At 41.4% G+C, this 21,240-nt stretch overlaps 1 protein-coding gene across 3 annotated transcripts in view; it reads right to left on the bottom strand.

The window, feature by feature from the left end:
- The window catches only part of LOC126199282 (mediator of RNA polymerase II transcription subunit 25), a 194,660-nt gene that overhangs the window by 76,764 nt on the left and 96,656 nt on the right, over window positions 1-21,240 (bottom strand). For all 3 annotated transcript variants that reach the window (XM_049936091.1, XM_049936093.1, XM_049936090.1), the window contains exons 10-11: window positions 17,281-17,468; window positions 8,206-8,368 (exon numbers count right to left, since the gene is read on the bottom strand). In XM_049936091.1, the coding sequence (XP_049792048.1) occupies window positions 8,206-8,368; window positions 17,281-17,468 (351 nt within the window). The remainder of the gene's footprint in view (window positions 1-8,205; window positions 8,369-17,280; window positions 17,469-21,240) is intronic.

Consider the following 21,240-nt stretch of genomic DNA (forward strand, 5'->3'; position numbering starts at 1 on the left):
CGTCAGTCGTCGAGCAGCTGCACATGCAGCAGCATTGAAATAGATCAGTTATGCTGCGTTATTTTAGGAGGAGTAGGTGTTCGCATCTTACAGTTTTTAAAGCAATAGACAACATTTCTATTACTACCAATAATTACATAGGCACCCAAGTCATCTTGTATGGGCCATCAGTGTTTTGCGGTGCAGTTTTGAACTTCACTCTTGCTAACAAGGTTACGAATGAACATGGTAATGGCTGGGTCACCGTTGCTCTTGTACGTGGACCAGAAGTCGATAAAGTAAAAGGGCTAGATAATTTCAACGCACGTGATGTCATAACTTATCGGACATTTCAGATTTGTGTAGTTTACAACAGAGATAAGGGTTCATCATATTACATGTCGACTATGCCTTTGGTTCTCAGGACCAGGAATCATCGTAAAATAAGCTTTTTGCCACTTCTTGCCAGCAAAATGGCATTCAACACATCATGTCACCAGCTTTCCCATCCCCAATCCAATCAGGAAGCTCTTTTGACAACTGTAAAAAGATTGCACTCGTTGGTAAGTGTGTAAGGCACTTATTGCAAGAAGACTGTCATGTAACTGTGTATGCAGTTTCAGAAGAACTTAATTTGAATGAATGTTGGTGCTACCAGTACGACCCTCACACAAACAGTCAAAGTGCTGAAGGGTAGATTCCTGGGTCACCAGCCTCGCAACAGGTCAAATGACAACCTTCAAGAACAAAGCGAATGTTGATCACAATCTTTCATAGTGAAGGAGAAGTCCACCATGAGTATGCACCTCCAGGTCAAACAGTGAACCAAACTCTTAGCAATGAAGTCTTGAATTGTCTGCTACAAGCAATTAAATGTCGCCAAACTAATTTGTGCTTTCTCAGAACTGGTTACTGTATGACAATGCAATACCCCATACTGCTTTCTTTATCTGTAACCAAGTATCTGGCCAGATATTCTGTTACTACCATCCCATATCTGCCATACTCACCTGACCTCACACATTGTGATTTTTTTCTTGTTTCCACGAGTGAAAAGGCAACTGAAAGCAAAGCTTCATCAAGATATCACAGACATCCAATTGGCTGTGACAAATGAGCTTACAAGCATGACAGTTGAATATTTTCCTGCTTGCTTCCAAGACCTAAAGGAATGTTGGCAAATGAGTATAGACAGCCAGGGGGACTATTTTGATAGGAGCTAGGATCATTACTTGGCAAGTGTAATTTTCTAGTTAAAAAAATAAATAAATAAATAAAAGAAAAAAAACTGTTCTGGAACTTTTTTGACACAGGGACTACATGAATCAAACTAGAGCAGCTCCTCAAAAAGATTAAAATACTCATTCCGATTAAACTCAATGCTTATTTAAAATCTGTTTTGGAGAGCACTTTCTGTTGCTCCAGAGCAAATTTTAAATGAATAGTGTGTGTTTAATAAAAATGAGCATTTTAACATCTCTTAGGAGTTGCTCTAGTGATCTGATACTTTGACATTGTATGTTAAACATGTAATGCATTGATATGCTGAAACAAGTCATTCCGGTGTTTCCTTGTGGGAAAGAAGATGGTAAAACTGTGTCCTTGTGGCCCTTCCAAGCTCGTCCACAACATATCAGTAATCAAGAATGACAACAAGATAGAGCGTGACCGAAGAAAGTGACCCTTGCTAATTGCAATGAACACAGCGGTGGTGATATGTTCCCTCTCTGTCCTTCACTTTTTTTTTTGTTCACCTACACGGGTCATTCAATAATTAAAGAGACAAATTGGTCTGGAGAAAAAAGCGTTTATTTTTACAAAACAATATTTTTTCTACTTTTCAACATAATCTCCTTGAACATTCATGTATTTGTTCCAACAGGCTACAAGCTTTTTTATTCCGGCTGCAAAGAACTCTTTATCTTGATGTTTGAACCAATTTCCCACAAACTTTTTCATGTCCTCGTTGTCCTGGAACCTCTTCCCACGTAATGCCTCCTTCAGCACACCAGTCAAATGGAAATCACTAGGTGCTAAATCACGACTGTAAGGGGGATGAGGCAGTACTTCCCAGCTCATTTTGTCGATGGTTTCACAGGTTAGTTGAGCAATATGAGGACGTGTGTTGTCTTGCTGGAGAATCACACTTTCCTCTGAGATCCACATGTCTCTCTCATGGTTGGCTTCACCTAGTTTAAAAGCAAATCCGAGTAGTACTGGATGTTCATTGTACACTGCTCTTCGAGGTAATCACAAAAAACTGGACCTTCAGCATCCCAAAACACCATCAACATGGCTTTTCCTGCTGATGCTTGGGTTTTGAATTTTTTCTTGACAGGTGAGTTGGTGTGCTTCCACTCCATGCTTTGTCTTTTTGATTCTTGCTCATAATAGTGAACCCAAGTTTCATCACAAGTTAAAATTTTGTTGAGGAAGTGCTACCTTCACTTTCATAACATTCCTTTAACTCTGTACACACTCCCAACCTTGTTTCCTTGTGTAGTTTTGTCAACTCCTTTTCGACCCATCTTGCACATGTTTTGTGGTACTTCAGCTTCTATAGATAATGTTATTAACTGTACCGGTACTAACTTGAACCTTAACAAGTATCATTTCCACAGTCACATAGTGGTAGGCACAAATAATGTCATCAATTCGACTTTCAAGTGAGGGAGTTGAAACTGCAACTGGTCGGTCAGAACAGTGTTCGTCAGTCACTGAGCCGTGACCATTTTTTAACTGCTCTGAAAAATTTGCACAATTCATCCAACCTTCACCATAAACTTTAGACATTCTACAGTATATATTCACTGGTTTCTCACCTTCAGCAAGTAAATAACAGAATGTTGTTCAACTAATTTGGATGTTTCAAGCAGACTTGCCATCTTGAAATGTATTTTTGAGGTTATAAACAACACAATGTTGATACATTAGCTGATCAGGGCTCATCCAAGTGATGCCAACTTAAAACGATAAAAGTACCAAACTTGCCCTACCAACAGTTTTTCCCCACACCAATTTGTCTCTTTGATTATCGAATGATCCTCGTATTTCATAATCTCCTGATGTACAATGAACTTACCAACATTGCAACATCTCCTTTTTGTCCTTTTGTATCTTGCATTTTATTTGTTAAATTACTTCATAATTTACTGATGTGCACCTTTCTATTATGCACAAACAGCCTGATCATTAGAATAACTGTTTTATCTTCTCATCTACTCTCCCCATATTTTACAATTATTAGCTGTGGAACACTTTCACTACCCTAACTTAAACTGCCAACATTCTTTTCCTAGTGTTTTCTGTTTTAATACGGTAATTTAATTATGCAATTGAATATAATATAGGGAAACACTCCACGTGGGAAAAATATATCTAAAAACAAAGATAATGTAACTTACCAAACGAAAGCATTGGTATGTTGATAGAGAGACTAACAAACACAAACACACACACAAAATTCAAGCTTTCACAACCCATGGTTGCTTCATCAGGAAAGAGGGAAGGAGAGGGAAAGACGAAAGGATCCTGGGAGCGGAAAGACTTACCTTAGGGAGAAAAAGGAACAGGTATACACTCGCACACACACACATATCCATCCGCACATATACAGACACAAGCAGACACATGTAAAGGCAAAGAGTTTGGGCAGAGATGTCAGCCGTGGCAGAAGTACAGAGGCAAAGATGATGTTGAATGACAGATGAGGTATGAGTGGCAGCAACTTGAAATTAGCGGAGGTTGAGGCCTGGTGGGTAACGGGAAGAGATGATATATTGAAGGGCAAGTTCCCATCTCCGGGGTTCTGATAGGTTGGTGTTAGTGGGAAGTATCCAGATAACCCGGACGGTGTAACACTATCCCAAGATGTGCTGGCCGTGCACCAAGGCATGTTTAGCCACAGGGTGATCCTCATTACCAACAAACACTGTCTGCCTGTGTCTGTTCATGCAAATGGACAGTTTGTGTGTGTGTGTTTGTGTTTGTTAGTGTCTCTATCAACATACCAATGCTTTCGTTCGGTAAGTTACATCATCTTTGTTTTTAGATATAATTATGTAACTGAGCATACAGCATGCCTTCTAGCAGGTGTCCACCTATGTCTATCTCAAAGAGCAGCACCATAGAACACACAGTAATTTAAATGACTCAGTACATGACTGTATACTCTGTGATGAGATATTCTAAGCCACATTTTTCCTTTTTATATTATATTTATTGTAAGTAAATGGAAGTTCTTACGGACAATATTTTTCTGGGTATTTAGATTTGAAGATGACTGTTGGCATAAACGAAACCTGTCTTATCATTGTATAAATTTGCAATTTAGACAATTAAAACAATTTTATGTGGACAATGAAGATACTATTGTCCATATTTGGCCTTGTCAAGTCTTATAATAATACTAAACGATGTAAAATCCATGTTTGAATGTAACAATATCGTGAAAAGGACACTTGCTATTCACCATATAGTGGATATGCTGAGTTGCAAATAGGCACAACAAAAAGACTGTCATAATATAAGTTTTCACCATCAAGGCCTTTATTGAAAGTAGAACCCCCCCCCCCCCCCCCCACACACACACACACACACACAAGTGACTGCAGTCTCTGGCAGCTGAAGCCACACTGCAGCAGCAGTGCATGGTTGTAGTGGCAATTGGGTGGAAGTAAGGAGGAGGTTGGTGCAGGGAGGGGGATGAATAGCAGGATAGGGATAGCGGATAGTGAAGTGCTGCTACCAAGCATGCAATCATGAGGTGGAGAGAGGGTAGGGCAGCTAGGTGCAGTTGGGAGGTTAAACGGAGGGCAGGCGAAAGTTGAGGGTAGGATGGGGGTTGTGGAAAAGGGGAGAAGTAAAAAGACTGGGCGTATTGGTGGAATAAGGGCGTTGTAGTGCTGGAATGGGAACAGGAAAGGAGCTGGATGGATGAGAAAAATGACTATCGAAGGTTGAGGCCTGGAAGGTTGTGGGAATGTAGGATATATTGCAGGGAGAATTCCCATCTGTGCAATTCAGAATAGCTGGTGTTGGTGGGAAGGATCCATATGGCACAGGCTGTGAAGCAGTCACTGAAATGAAGGATGTCATATTTGGCAGCTTGCTCAGCAACAGAGTGGTCCACTTGTTTCTTGGCCACAGTTTGTCAGTGGCCATTCATGCAGACAGACAGCTTGTTGGTTGTCATTGCCACACGGAATGCAGCACAGTGGCTGCAGCTTAGGCTTGTAGATCACTTGACTGGTTTCACAGGTAGCCCTGCCTTTGATGGGATAGGTGATGTTTGTGACCAGACTGGAATCGGTGGTGGTGGAAGGATGTGTGGGACAGGTCTTGCAGCTGGGTCTACTACAGGGATATGAGCCATGAGGTAAGGGGTAAGGGGTAAGGGGTTGGGAGCAGAGGTTGTGTAGGGATGGACTAGTATATTGTGTAGGTTCAGTGAACGGCGGAATACCCCTGTGGGAGGTGTGGGAAGGAGTGGGCAGAACATTTCTCATTTCAGGGCATGACGAGAGGTAGTCGAGACCCTAGTGTAAAAGGTAATTCAGTTGCTCCAGTCTTCGCTGGTACTGAGTTACGTAGGGAATGCTGCTCTGTGGCTGGACGGTGGGACTTTTGGAGGTTGTGGAAGACTGTAAAGATAAGCTAAGTACAAGTTTGGGAGGATAATTACGGTCTGTGAAGGCCTCAGTGAGACCCTCGGTATATTTCAAGAGGGACTCCTCATCACTGCAGATGCAACGACCACAGGTGACTAGGGACTTCTTGGTATGGAATGGGTGGCAGCTGCCGAAGTGGAGGTATTGCATGCGGATAGTACGTTTCATATGGACAGATGTACTGATGTAGCCATCTCTGTGGCAGAGGTCAACATCTCGGAAGGTGGTTTGTTGGGTTGAGTAGGACCAGGTGAAGAAAATGGGGGGAGAAGCTGTTGAGGTTCTGGAAGAATGTGGATAGGGTGTCCTCACCCTTGACCGGATCACAAAGATGTCATGAATGAATATGAACCAGGTGAGGAGTTTAGGATTTGGGGTTTTAGGAAAGTTTCCTCTAGATGGCCCATGAACAGGCTGACATAGGATGGTGCCACACAGGTGCCCAAAGCCATATCCCAGATTTTTTTTATAGGTAATGCCTTCAAAGGAGAAGTAAATGTGGGTGAGGAAATAGTTGGTCATGGCAATTAGGAAGGAAGTTGTTGGTTTGGAATCCATTAGACGTTTAGAAAGGTAGTGTTCAACAGCAGTAAGGCCATGGGCATTAGGGACGTTAGTGTAAAGGGAGATGGCATCAATAGTGATGAACAGTGCACCTTTTGGTAAAGGGGACAGGAACTGTGGAGAGTCGGTGGAGGAAATGGATGGTATCTTTTGTATAAGAGAGTAGGTTCTGGGTAACAGGCTGAAGGCTTTGGTCTACAAGAGCAAAGATTCTCTCAGTGGGGGCACAGTAACCGACCACAATGGGGTGTCTTGGGTGGTTGGGTTTATGGACTTTAGGAAGCACACAGAAGGTAGGAGTGTGGGTAGGGGTGAGCAGAGAGATGGACTCCGAGGAGAGGTTCTGCCATGGGCCTAAGGACTTGAGGAGAGACTGGAGATAATGCTGGATTTCTGGATTGGGGTCACTGGCAAGGTTTGCAGATGGATGTATCTGACAGCTGGTGGAATCCCCCACCCCTACCCTGCTATCACTCCCCTTCCTCGCCTTAGCTTTCTCCTTACCCCCACCCAGTTGCCACTCCCATTGCTCGCAGTGTGGTTTCAGCTGCCAGAGGCTGCAGTTTTGTGTGTGTGTGTGTGTGTGTGTGTGTGTGTGTGTGTGTGTGTGTGTGTGTCGTCTATTTTTGACAAAGGCCTTGATGGCTGAAAGCTTATATCGTGACAGTCTTTTTGTTGTGCCTATCTGTGATCCAGCATCTCTGCTATATGGTGAGTAGCAACTTTCCTTTTCATAATTTTCTTATAATAATACTAACATATTACAGAAGGAAAGCAAAACATTGGATGACAAAGGTGTAACACAGAGTAACAAGAGAAATCAGTGGGGAAAAAAAGAAAAAGCCCTGGAATTAAATTAATTGTGATAACATATTTTCATATTAAAACATTGTGATCAAAAATACTGTCATAAAATGGCATCGAGTTCCTGCAATATGGGACAATGAGCCTTTGTAGAGCCTCAGCATTTCTATTATTTTTATCCACTACCTGTACCTATTAAAATACCTGATAATTTAATGAAAGTCTGTTATTACTCACTGTAAAGATGACACGCTGAGTTGCAGAGAGGCAAGGCAAAAAGACTGTTACATGTCAGCTTCTGGCCAAAGCCTTCTTTGAAAACACACACACACACACACACACACACACACACACACACACACACACGCGCGCACAACTCCCATCCTTGGCCACTTCAGTCAAGTGTGTGTGATGTGTGCTTGCTTGCAGAATGTAATTTTTTTTTTTTTTTTAAAGAAGACTTTGGCCAAAATCTCATATGTAACAGATATTTAGTTGTGCCTGTTGGCAACTCAACATGTCATCTTTATGCTGAGTAGCACTATGTCCTTTTCACAATATTGTTGATATTTCAACCTGGGCTTTCAATTGTTTGAAAACTGTATTATTCACACACAATCAAATATGGTATTAGTCATAGGTAAGCTACAAATAACTGGCAAGAACGTAGGTAAAAATACTTCACATAGAATACAGAGCACCAGGTTCAATTTCCTGTATGACCTGCATAACTGCATGAAATTCTCCATCAAACTTGAACATTGTTTTTATTTATACTTTCTGTAAAAGCAACATATACTTCTCAGCTCCATATTTAATTATAATATTCAGTTTTTTCTGTGTTGCTTTGCCCAGATGTCCCTTCCCCAAAAGTGAATGTAATGTCACTTTCAATAGTGCTGACATAACAATATAAATTCAGCTCAAAAATACAGGAAAATGTGTAATAATTTCTCAGTAGCTCCTGGGCTGATTTATAAAGCAAGGAGTCTAAAATCACAGGTGATGATAATGCACCTTACTTATTTTTTATGGACTGTGATTGTCCTATTATTGTTTGATAAGGGAGCAATAATGTGTTCCTCTGCAAAACGTAAAGTAAATAGTTCTAAACTTTTTTTACAAAAATGACTACTAACAACAATCAAATACTACTCTGTAAAGTAAGTAATATGAACTAATGACTTACAAATCCAGAACTCATAACTTTGGTCAGTGATTCAAGAGCTTCACAGTTCTGTGGATGGAAGAGAACAGACTTCGAATTTTTCAGGTAAATTCCACCAATATTTCCAATCAGTTGTTTTGGCATCAGCTGCATTATAAGTTTCTGTGGCCATGAGTCGGCTTTCCTACAAGAAAAATATATTAGCTGTAAGCATCAAATTTGTGTTACTAAGATTTCGTTATAAATAGAGTAAAATCTCACTGCATCACTCTCACATCACACTAGACACTTGCTTTTCTTTTCCTGAGTTCTGAATCATTTTTTCAGTATGTGAACTTCTTACGTCAATTGTTAAAAGCACTGTGATTATGGTGCAAAATATTTTTGAATCCCTCATGCTGAATATTTTAAAATAGTGCCAACAAATATTTTGGATTAAATTGGATTGTATGACACAATGGAAGAGCTTAGGAGGGATCAATGAACATCACTGCCAGAAATGACTTATTGTAGTTTTTCACATACAGTGGTACATTAATGTACAGCTCTCAGGTTTCCAGTTGGGTCAGTTCATCTAAATGGTGTGACATTTCGTTAAGCGTCACTCTCATGTCTTCTGTCAACATCACTTCGCCAGATGATGATGGGAGTGTCACTCAGTGAAATACTGCACAATTCTGACAAGTAATATGAGCTAATGACTTACAAATCCAGAACTCACAACTTTGGTCAGTGATTCAAGAGCTTCACAGTTCTGTGGATGGAAGAGAACAGACTTTGAATTTTTCAGCTTCATTTTGCTCTGCTGGTAACCTGAATGCTTTACATTAGTTCAAGTCATCAAGAAAAACAATATCATAAAATGATATACAGTTGCGGGTGGAATAGCCCTCTCTCTATTTTTCCCTCCCAACCGCTTCCCCCTCCCCTAAATTCCCAAGGCAATACTTCAGTTAATTACAAGAGTTTGCTGTATTGAGTGCTAGTTTACACGTGCCCTGATATTTAAGCCCATTTTTGAACCATTGTTGCTAAATCTGTTTTCTTGTTTTACAACCTATGTTGGTCTTCAGCCATTCTAATATCATCAACATAATCCTCCATTTTACCAAATTTCACTGATGTCACCCCTTTGCTTTATTCACTCTGGCATGCCATTCCCAAGAAAGAATATAAATAAATAAGCTGTACAAAGACACATGCACAACAATTGATGGGAAAAAGTGATAGATTGATGTGACAATATATTAAATTTGCCAAATACAACTGAAGTGCATGTCATGCTAATGTACATGTGACTAGCAACAAATGAACAGTCATAGACAAGTATTTTTTCATCTAAGACAAGAGTTCACTTCAAAGCAGTTAAATATCACAGTTATTAATAAGACAATTAAAAAAATATAAACTAAAAATGATAGAATTGCATGAAATTTGTTGATAGGTCACAGTAATATCTTACCGCATCCATCATTTTATTTTTCTACTTCTGAGAACATCGAGTTGAAACTTCAGTGTATGAATTTTTAACTCGTGAACATTTTATGGCCTAGATCTTTATTCTACATATTTTCTTTCTCGGTGAAGTTAAAATGAGACTAGAGTGGTTAATGGTCATTTATGATCCAACAGAAATGTGCAATGCCGTGATGACAAAAGAAATAGGATTGATGGTGTCACCCAAAGAAATGCCCCCACAGCGTTTGACATGCATCTAGTGGCAATTTTAAATCCAGCAGATGATCCTGTTCAACTATATAAACTACCCACCATTGAGCACAAAAAACATAAACGTTAAACTTTCCACAAAAATAAGCTGCTGCTAAAAACTGAAATCAGTGCCTAGCTTAAATACCACAAAGTAAGGATGCTAATAGTGCTCTTAAAATGTGTTTTAAAATAACTGCTCAGGAAATCTCGACTTAAATAGAAATTATGTTGATGGATAATTTCTCAGTATTAAGATTAACGAGTTAACTGTTCAAGTGTCTGAACATCTCCTTACGTAATAGTATTATCTGAACACTAAGAGACTTGATACTTGGAACGCATTTATAACCTGAAAATAATATTCCTATCACCTGCAACTTCGTATTCCTAAACAATAAAAACAAGATAAAGTAAATATACAGGCCTTGTATTTGTTCAGACATATCGTCAAGCACCAGCATGACAATCAAGAATGGAAGAGCAGAGAGGGCTGTGAGATGATATCAGCCAATAGTATGCTGATAGACTCCTCCCTAGGACACCACCGAGATAGAAGCAGCATCTGGCCCAAGAGAATAGAAGTGCCCCTCTGCCTGGCCATGGCCCATGTTGAAGCAGAGCCAACTTACAAATGCTACAGCAGTGACTTGGAACCTGTATTGATTCACCTGTATTACGAATTGCATATACTGAAGAGCTTGCTTAGGTTTGTCTGTCGCTCCTTGCTTGCAACACGTCTATATCTCAAGTTAAGTATTGTAATCATTTCCTTTTGTAATAAACTCCACTAATACAATTTGCTTAGTTGTTGTCTAGAGTTCTGAGAAAGTAGCTTTCCTTAGACGAGTGGGCAGAACACAACATTGGTGACGAGGTGTACCACGAACCACGAGCCGACGGCCACCACTGCTTCCCTGTTTTGACTTTTTAAGGGCTATTGTTTTGCTAGCACCTCAATTCCCTCTTATCTTTTCTTTGCAGGGGTGTTTACTTGCTTTAACAGTTTCTTATCGTGTTTTGTTAATCGGTGTTTTCAGGGGAGAGTTGCAGAAGTTTTCCTTGCTTTTGTTCTTATTTTTCTTGCTTGCCTTGTCTGTTCATTACATTTGTCTCTTCCAACATGCCCACCCCACCTATCTCACCCCTGCTCAGATGCCACAGCAGCAAGCGATAGATGCGACACAGCTAATGCAGATGTTTCAGTTTCAGACACAGCAAATATCCTCACTGCTAAACACGGTACAGTAGCTCCTGGTGAACCAAACTACTAATGCAACACAAGCAACACCTATAGCAGCTCCAATTGCTATACCGCCTTTTCGCACGTTTCATGAACAAAAAGAGGAATGGCTCGAGTGGTTGCAACAGTTTGAAGCCCATGTACTTGCTCACAACGTACCAGGTACTGTGAAATTGCATTATTTATTGTCCACAGTAGGAAGTACAGTGTTCCGCCTCATTCAAAAACTCTTTCCTAACGCCATTCTGAGTGAACTTTCGTATGATCAGGTTGTGCATTTGCTAACTAATTATTATGACCAACAAGTGAATGTGGTAGCGGCTAGGTACCAATTCTTTAATTGCAAGGAACAGTCAGAACAAACTTATCGTGAGTGGGTAACAGATTTGCAGGGTATGATGATGTGGAAATGCAAATTCAAATGTGCTTGGGGTGCTTTATATTCAGATGTTATGTTGCGTGATGCGATTGTGTACAGTGTAACTGATGTCAAACTCCAAGAACAGATTTTGAAACAGTTTGATCCATCATTTCAGGGAGTAGTGTAAATACTAGATCAGTACTATTCAGGTGCCCGGTCAGCCGACAAATATGAGCGACCAGCAATTTGTCGGGTTGAGACGAACCTTGCTAGTGATCGACCCATTCGACAGCGGCAGTTTGTGTGTGCCACACCGTGTAGACAATTTTCCACACCGCATAAGCAACTCGCTAAACAGGTGGCTACACAGGCAAAAAGAATTAAGTAATGCCCTTGGTGTTATTCATAGCACAAACACAAAGACTGCCCCTCCCGAAAGCACAGTGTTACCCTTACAGCAAGAAAGGACATGTACAATCCGTCTGTTTGTAACAAAACAAACATAAGAATTTGGCTCACTCACAAAAACCCTAGTCACAACGCTCATGTAATTAATTCAGTGTATTCAAAGTCTGCAACAGGAATTAGCAAAACTAGCTAGCGAAGAGTTTCTTCGTTGCTACACCAGTTCAACAAACTTTTTGTTCACTTGCATATTAGTGAAAAACACATGAAATTTCAGTTGGACGCGGTGTCTCTGTTAAATTGCTGAATCATAAAACATATGAACTGTTAGGCTCTCCACGTCTGTCTAAAACTAGCATGCACCTGACGGCTTATAATGGACAAGACATTCCCATTCTCGGAAAATGTAGTTTGCCTGTCATGTATCGCTCGCATATGCGAACAGTGACTTTTACGGTGCTACAATTACACAATTGTGTGAGCATATTTGGTCTTAATTCATTTGATCTGTTTGGCTTTAACATTCAGGACAATGTGTTGTCAGAGTCTGTATTTCATGCAAAAGACAGCGTAGCTACCTCGCTGCAAGAATTTCCTGAACTCTCTTCTGAAAGTTTAAGCAAGGCTAATACTTTTGTTGCACATATTACAATGAAAGACAATGCTCAGTCATCATTTTACTGGGCCAGAACTGTTCAGATTGCATTACAGGACAAAGTCGCTGCTGAACTTAAATAATTGCAAGATAGCAGAGCTATTGCAACCATACAAGCTACTCAATGGGCAAATCCACTGGTTTTGCTCCCCAAACCTTCAGGTCGCATTCACCTCTGTGTTCATTTTAAGTCTATGGTCAATCCACAACCAGTGATTGATACTTATCCATTGCCACATCCAAAGGATCTCATGGATGGATTAGGTGCTAGTCATTACTTTCCAAAAATTGATTTGCGTGACACGTATCTTTAAATACCACTAGATGAAGAATATCAAAAAGTGTGTGTAGTAGACACTCATTTGGCCTTGTTTAAAAATTTGTGTTTGCCTTTCGGCAGTGCTTCCGCACCTGCCATTTTCCAACAGTATTTGGAACAGTTGACTGTTCAAGTGCCAAACTGTTCAAACTATCTGGACAATATTCTCGTAGCAGGTCATACACCTGAAGATCACATCACAAATTTGCATGCTTTATTTCATGTGTTATCTGATGCAGGACTATAGTGTAGACTGGAAAGTGTGAGTCTTTTAAACCTGAGTTGCAGTATTTTGGTCACGTCATAAACAGTCAAAGTGTAAATCCTCTCCAGCCACATTTGTTAGCCATATGAGATTTTCCAGTTCCTCCCAATGTCACATAATTGCAGTCAGTTTTAGGGAAAATGAACTATTATATTTGGTTCATAGCGAATTCTGCACAAATCACAGCTCCATTGCATTGCTTGCGTCGCAAGAATGTCCCCTTTGTTTGGACAGATGAGTGCCAAGTAGCTTTCCAAAAACTTAAAGATGCATTGCTCAGTGATCGATGTTTGGTTCACTTTGATCCTGACAAACCAGTTGTATTGCAAGTTGATGCTTCCTCTTACGGAACTGATGCAATGCCTTCACACAGAATTGGTGATAAAGACAGGCCCATTGCTTTTGCATCAAAGAGTTGTCCAAAGCTCAGTTTAACAATTCACAAATTAGGAAACAGGCATTGGCTATTGTGTATGGTGCCACCAAATTCTACCACTATTTGTACAGCAGAAAATTCTACACAGTAAGGGATCACAAGCCATTGTAGTCCTTGTTTCATCTGACAAAGCCGGTTCCTGTATGAACTGCCCAAAAATTGCAAAGATGGGCTTTGTTGTTGTTTCAATATCAGTAGAAGATTGTGTATCGTCTGACTGCTAAACATGGTAATGTGGACGCACTTTCAAGTCTTCCAATTGACCCTGATACACACTTTGACACTTCTGCTGCATCTTGTTGCCACATCGATGCTCAGGATTCTGAATTGTTTCAATCTTTCCGCTGAACTATAGGAAAACTGCACAGGCTGATATAGATTTGAACATTTTGCCAAAATAAATTCGCACATCTTGGCCTCATTCCTTGCACAGCACAAAGAACTCTGTAGTGCACCAATACTTTGCATGTCAGCATGGCCTCGCTATACAGAAAGGTGAGATTCTTGTTCAAAATGACAGTGGACAGTCACGTGTGTTGGTCCCATAAGCTTTGCAAAAAGAAGTGTTGCAGTTACTTCACCAAAGGACACTTGGGGTCGTTCGTACGAAACAGTTAGTGCGTTGACACTGTACTGGGCAGGGTATGGACACCCAAATAGATTAGATAACGTCAAAGTGTCACGCATGTGTGGAAAATCTGTCCGCTCCACCACAAACATTCTCTGCTTAGACTAAGTCACAATCACCATGGCAATGTGTGCACATAGACTTGGCGGGACCTCTTTATGGAACACTTGTTGGTTGATTTTGGTTGTCTCGTATGGCAAGTTTCCTTTTGCTGTGCCAATGAACTCAAGAATGTCACGTAGCACAATTCAGGTGTTGTCCTCTATTTTTTGCCTTGTAGGTTTACCTGAAGTCGTAGTGTCCGACAACGGTCCTTAGTTCACGTCAAATGAAATAGAAACATTCTGTGAACACAATGGCTACAGCATCTAACTAGTGGACCATTCCATCCACAGTCAAATGGCAAAACGGAATGTTTTGTCAGAACCTTCAAGCAGTAGACAGCCAAATTTTGCACTGCACACACCAGGGATCAAGCTTTGCAACTGTTTCTCGCCTCCTATCATTCGCATCCACAAGATGGCCCATCGCCGGTGAAATTGCTTCACGGCCGCCACCATCAGACACTGCTCCACCTGATACACCCTCTTCAGCATCCGGTGCCAAAGGAAGGCTGCAAGTATCACTTCGCACCACATGATATTGTGTTTTTCAGGGTTTTTAGTGGGGGCATATGGTAGGTGCAAGGCAAGATCCTTCATCAACTTGGCGCACACATGTCTCTCATTTCAGGCCCCTACGGATTGCAGCGCTGACATCACAATCAAATTCATCACTGTCATGCACACGGTGATCCTTCTATATCTCTTCCCCCAGATTTACAGATCCTGAGGACAGCATGGCCACGGCCGTGGAGACAGAGCCTTCGCCTCCTCCACCACCTCTTGTCCACTGATGGAGCTGGACCCACCTACACCACAGCAGCCGACGCCTTCGACATCTCGCTAATGGCCTCAGGAGGTGTACGCATACCCTTCTGGTCATTTTCCGGGAGACATTTCTGCAAAGGCCGTATGGCAGGGTACGACCAGAAGCCTGACGTTCCCTGCAGCCATGGCTTCTAGTCCAGCACAGTGTACACACTCCTGCCTCCCCCATGGTTGTTGCACTCCCTATACGATGATGGTCCGTCACTTTGGGGGAGGAGGGAGGAATGTTCCAGCGTAACCCCAAGTGCCAGCATGAAGATAAAGAATGGAAGAGCAGAGAGGGCTGTGAGACAGCGACAGCCAATAGTACACTGACAGACCCCTCTCTAGGACAACACCGAGACAGGAGCAGCATCTAGGCCACAAGAATTCGAGCGCCGCTCTGCCTGGCTGCAGCCCGAATTGAAGTCGAGTCAACCTATGATCACTACAGCAGTGATTTAGAAATTGTATTGGTTCACTTGTATTACTAATTGTATATACTGAAGAGCTTGCTTGTGTTTGTCTGTCACCCCTTGCTTGTGACACATCTATATCTCACAAAGTTAAGTATTGTAATCATTTCCTTTTGTAATAAATTCCATTAATACAATTTGCTTGAACTGTTGTCTAGCGATCCAAGAAAGCAGCTTTCCTAGGCACCCTACATTAGATGTGTGGGCAAGAAACAACAGTATTACAGATGAATTAGCCTGTAAATGAAATTCAAGCTAAATCTTCATCTCAGATGAAAAACATTTCAGTTAACAACAATGGAAATTCCTGGATGGAGCAACATGTATGAGGTGGAATCCAAAATTTTTGGGACTGGTGCTGTCATCCGGAAAGTAGGAGTAGCAGATCTTTGCACCACTAGGTAGCGAGAGCTGCATATCTGATGAGTCAGTATGTGGAGTGGCAATCAGCTGGGAGGACGTGTTGCGTCTCCAAGGTGATTTCCATAATACTCTGTGTTTGGTGTGTGGCAATTTTACGATGGATCCGCAAACAGAACAGTGTGTGTGTATCAAATTCTGTGCGAAACTTGGGAAAAGAGGTACGGAGACCCTTCCAATGATTCAACAAGTGTTTGGGGGACAGAGCATGAGCCATCCCAGTGGAAGAGCCCAGGCTCTACAAGACCCAAAAAAGTGAGACAGGTGAAGAGCAAATTGAAAAGCATGATCATTGTTTGCTTTGATACCAAGGGAACAGTGCACAAAGAATTCGTCCCACCCAACCAAACAGTGAATTCCACATACTACTGTGACGTTTTGTGACAGCTCCGTGAAAACATGCGGCAACGACGGGCCGAACTTTGGCATCAAGGGAACTGGCTGCTGCATCACGACAACGCGCCCTGTCACACGTCCTTGCTCACCAGGACCTTTTTGGCAAAAAACAACAAGATGGTTGTATCCCACCCACCATACTCACAAGATTTGGCACATTGCGACTTCACGCTATTCCCAAAACTGCAACTCAAGTGAAAGGCCGTTGGTTCGACACTCTAGAGAGGATTCAAGAAGCATCTCTGGTGGTGATAAACACCCTCAAAAAAAGAGAACTCCCAGAAAACGTTTGACCAGTGGCAGAAGCACTGGGACCGGTGTATACGAGCAGATGGGAATTACTTTGAGGGTGATGGTGACCATGAGTCCAAAGGTAAGGTTTTCAACAGAAGGCAGCACCAGTCCCGAAAATTTTGGATAGCACCTCGTATATTAAGGGGATGGCAAATACTCACCTACAGGGGAACACTGTTTGGAGCATGGTAACACATAACAGGAAACAGCATTCACACTTGGTTGTGAAGGACCAGATTGGTGAGGGTCAGAAGCTGGTGGAATTTGAGAAGGTAAAGGTTCTTGTGGTAGGATGGGTGACAACTTGAGATGCCAATTTTAATGCTAAGCCCATTAGGTGGGATACCATATGCCACACAGGATTTTAGAAAGAGGATGTGAGATTGGAATTCTGCAAGGACAAAGGAAAGTTTGTGGAACTGGTAAAGGTAGAATGAGCAGGTATTCATGGTTGGATGGTCATGGGACACGAAGACTAACTTGATATCAATCTGCTTTAAACATTTCAGTTTTACACACACACACACACACACACACACACACACACACACACACATTTTATTTTGTGGGAAATGCAACTCACAAGTCTGGTTCACCTTCCTTTGGGTTTGTTGAAACTTGACATGGTACATGTCTTGTTAATTTCTGAGGATCGTTGGGATTTTTTGTCTTCTCTATCCATTCTAGCACACCTTGCCAGATGGTCTGGCGTTCACGCAGAGGCTGTTGTTGTTGCTGCTGTGATTGCTGTTGCTGCACAGGAACCATCTCCTGTTAACAAACAAGTTATCGGTTTGAATTACCTCAAGTTTAACAAAACTTCCATTGTCCTGCAAAGTTTAAACACATTTTCACCACATAGGTACACTGCAAAGTATATAGTGTCATAATTATTTTATTTATCATACATGTTCAATGCAAAACCAATTGTGGTGTGTGGCAAACAGATGCAGCAAGTAAAGTAACAACTGTCAAAACACCAGCCAAGAAACAAGTAAACAAGTGGGGCTAGAGGTGGTGCATAGTGAATGAGCACTTGGCGGGCTGCACAGTGGTGTAGAGGATAGTGCTTACTGTACTGCAGGCAGTTATTTGAGCTGGAATTTGACATCTGCCTATAAAGCTGGACACTCTGGGAGGAACAGGTGGGGTTCTGTATATATGGTCTACAAAAACGCTATTGACTAATAACTGTCAGTTGGTAGAGCTTGTGAATGGCTGGCAACTGTATCCAATGAGAATTAAATTACACGAGAGCTATTAATCTTACAAAAAATATAAATTTACATTTTTATTTTTATATTGTCAACACTTCACAACAATATGTACAACAAAGATTTGCAAAGTTATGGAGAATAAACCAAACAGATAATTACACTAATCAATAAAACTTTGAAAAGCTTTAGTACATAGCTCCAGCAACACAAGCTATGTCAAACAGTACCATTAACGTCTACATCTGAAATACGAGTATCTTTGCATTTTATTAATCAGTACTGACACTACAGTGTGGATTAAACATAAGGAAAAGGAAAATTCACCCAGACTGCCATAATTCAGACGTGTGCATGTAGTAAACAACAGAACGATTTAAACACAGGCATTTTCGGTAAATATGCACTTAAGGTGTTGGCCCCTTTTCCGCAGTATACTGCACTGTTTCACTCACAGCAATTTAAGCTGTTCTACTGTGTTTGTACCTAACAAAAACCTTGTAAATAATGCCATAATCACAAAAAACTGCAAAATGTTCCTGGCAATGAAGATCATATATATAAAAGCGCTGGCAGGTCGATAGATACACAAACAAACACATACATGCACACAAAATTCAAGCTTTCGCAAACAATGGTTGCTTCGTCAGTAAAGAGGGAAGGAGAGGGAAAGATGAAAGGATGTGGGTTTCAAGGGAGAGGGTAAGGAGTCATTCCAATCCCGGGAGCAGAAAGACTTACCTTAGGGGGAAAAAAGGACAGGTATACACTCGCACACACACACACACATATCCATCCGCACATACACAGACACAAGCAGACATTTGTAAAGGCAAAGAGTTTGGGCAGAGATGTCAGTCGAGGTAGAAGTACAGAGGCAAAGATGTTGTTGAAAGACAGGTGAGGTATGAGCGGCGGCAACTTGAAATTAGCGGAGGTTGAGGCCTGGCCTTCCCCCATGAACCATGGACCTTGCCGTTGGTGGGGAGGCTTGCGTGCCTCAGCGATACAGATGGCCGTACCGTAGGTGCAACCACAACGGAGGGGTATCTGTTGAGAGGCCAGACAAACATGTGGTTCCTGAAGAGGGGCAGCAGCCTTTTCAGTAGTTGCAGGGGCAACAGTCTGGATGATTGACTGATCGGGCCTTGTAACATTAACCAAAATGGCCTTGCTGTGCTGGTACTGCGAAAGGCTGAAAGCAAGGGGAAACTACAGCCATAATTTTTCCCGAGGACATGCAGCTTTACTGTATGATTAAATGATGATGGCGTCCTCTTGGGTAAAATATTCCGGAGGTAAAATAGTCCCCCATTCGGATCTCCGGGAGGGGACTACTCAAGAGGACGTCGTTATCAGGAGAAAGAAAACTGGCATTCTACGGATCGGAGCGTGGAATGTCAGATCCCTTAATCGGGCAGGTAAGTTAGACAATTTAAAAAGGGAAATGGATAGGTTAAAGTTAGATATAGTGGGAATTAGTGAAGTTCGGTGGCAGGAGGAACAAGACTTTTGGTCAGGTGATTACAGGGTTATAAATACAAAATCAAATAGGGGTAATGCAGGAGTAGGTTTAATAATGAATAAAAAATAGGAGTGCGGGTTAGCTACTACAAACAGCATAGTGAACGCATTATTGTGGCCAAGATAGACACAAAGCTCATACCTACTACAGTAGTACAAGTTTGTATGCCAACTAGCTCTGCAGATGATGAAGATATTGATGAAATGTATGACGAGATAAAAGAAATTATTCAGGTAGTGAAGGGAGACGAAAATTTAATAGTCATGGGTGACTGGAATTCGTCAGTAGGAAAAGGGAGAGAAGGAAACATAGTAGGTGAATATGGATTGGGGGGAAGAAATGAAAGAGGAAGCCGCCTTGTAGAATTTTGCACAGAGCATAACTTAATCATAGCTAACACTTGGTTCAAGAATCATAAAAGAAAGTTGTATACCTGGAAGAATCCTGGAGATACTAAAAGGTATCAGATAGATTATATAATGGTAAGACAGAGATTTAGGAACCAGGTTTTAAATTGTAAGACATTTCCAGGGGCAGATGTGGATTCTGACCACAATCTATTGGTTATTAACTGCAGATTGAAACTGAAGAAACTGCAAAAAGGTGGGAATTTAAGGACATGGGACCTGGATAAACTGAAAGGACCAGAGGTTGTAGAGAGTTTCAGGGAGAGCATAAGGGAACAATTGACAGGAATGGGGGAAAGAAATACGGTAGAAGAAGAATGGGTAGCTCTGAGGGATGAAGTAGTGAAGGCAGCAGAGGATCAAGTAGGTAAAAAGACGAGGGCTAATAGAAGTCCTTGGGTAACAGAAGAAATATTGAATTTAATTGATGAAAGGAGAAAATATAAAAATGCAGTAAATGAAGCAGGCAAAAGGGAATACAAACGTCTCAAAAATGAGATCGACAGGAAGTGCAAAATGGCTAAGCAGGGATGGCTAGAGGACAAATGTAAGGATGTAGAGGCTTGTCTCACTAGGGGTAAGATAGATACTGCCTACAGGAAAATTAAAGAGACCTTTGGAGAGAAGAGAACCACTTGTATGAATATCAAGAGCTCAGATGGCAACCCAGTTCTAAGCAAAGAAGGGAAGGCAGAAAGGTGGAAGGAGTATATAGAGGGTTTATACAAGGGCGATGTACTTGAGGACAATATTATGGAAATGGAAGAGGATGTAGATGAAGATGAAATGGGAGATAAGATACTGCGTGAAGAGTTTGACAGAGCACTGAAAGACCTGAGTCGAAACAAGGCTCCCGGAGTAGACAACATTCCATTAGAACTACTGATGGCCTTGGGAGAGCCATTCATGACAAAACTCTACCATCTGGTGAGCAAGATGTATGAGACAGGCGAAATACCCTCAGACTTCAAGAAGAATATAATAATTCCAATACCAAAGAAAGCAGGTGTTGACAGATGTGAAAATTACCGAACTATCAGTTTAATAAGTCACAGCTGCAAAATACTAATGCGAATTCTTTACAGACGAATGGAAAAACTGGTAGAAGCGGACCTCTGGGAAGATCAGTTTGGATTCCGTAGAAATGTTGGAACACGTGAGGCAATACTAACCTTACGACTTATCTTAGAAGAAAGATTAAGAAAAGGCAAACCTACGTTTCTAGTATTTGTAGACTTAGAGAAAGCTTTTGACAACGTTAACTGGAATACTCTCTTTCAAATTCTGAAGGTGGCAGGGGTAAAATACAGGGAGCGAAAGGCTATTTACAATTTGTACAGAAACCAGATGGCAGTTATAAGAGTTGAGGTGTATGAAAGGGAAGCAGTGGTTGGGAA

The sequence above is a fragment of the Schistocerca nitens genome, chromosome 8 (genome assembly GCF_023898315.1).
Source record: "Schistocerca nitens isolate TAMUIC-IGC-003100 chromosome 8, iqSchNite1.1, whole genome shotgun sequence".
Lineage (NCBI taxonomy): Eukaryota > Metazoa > Arthropoda > Insecta > Orthoptera > Acrididae > Schistocerca > Schistocerca nitens.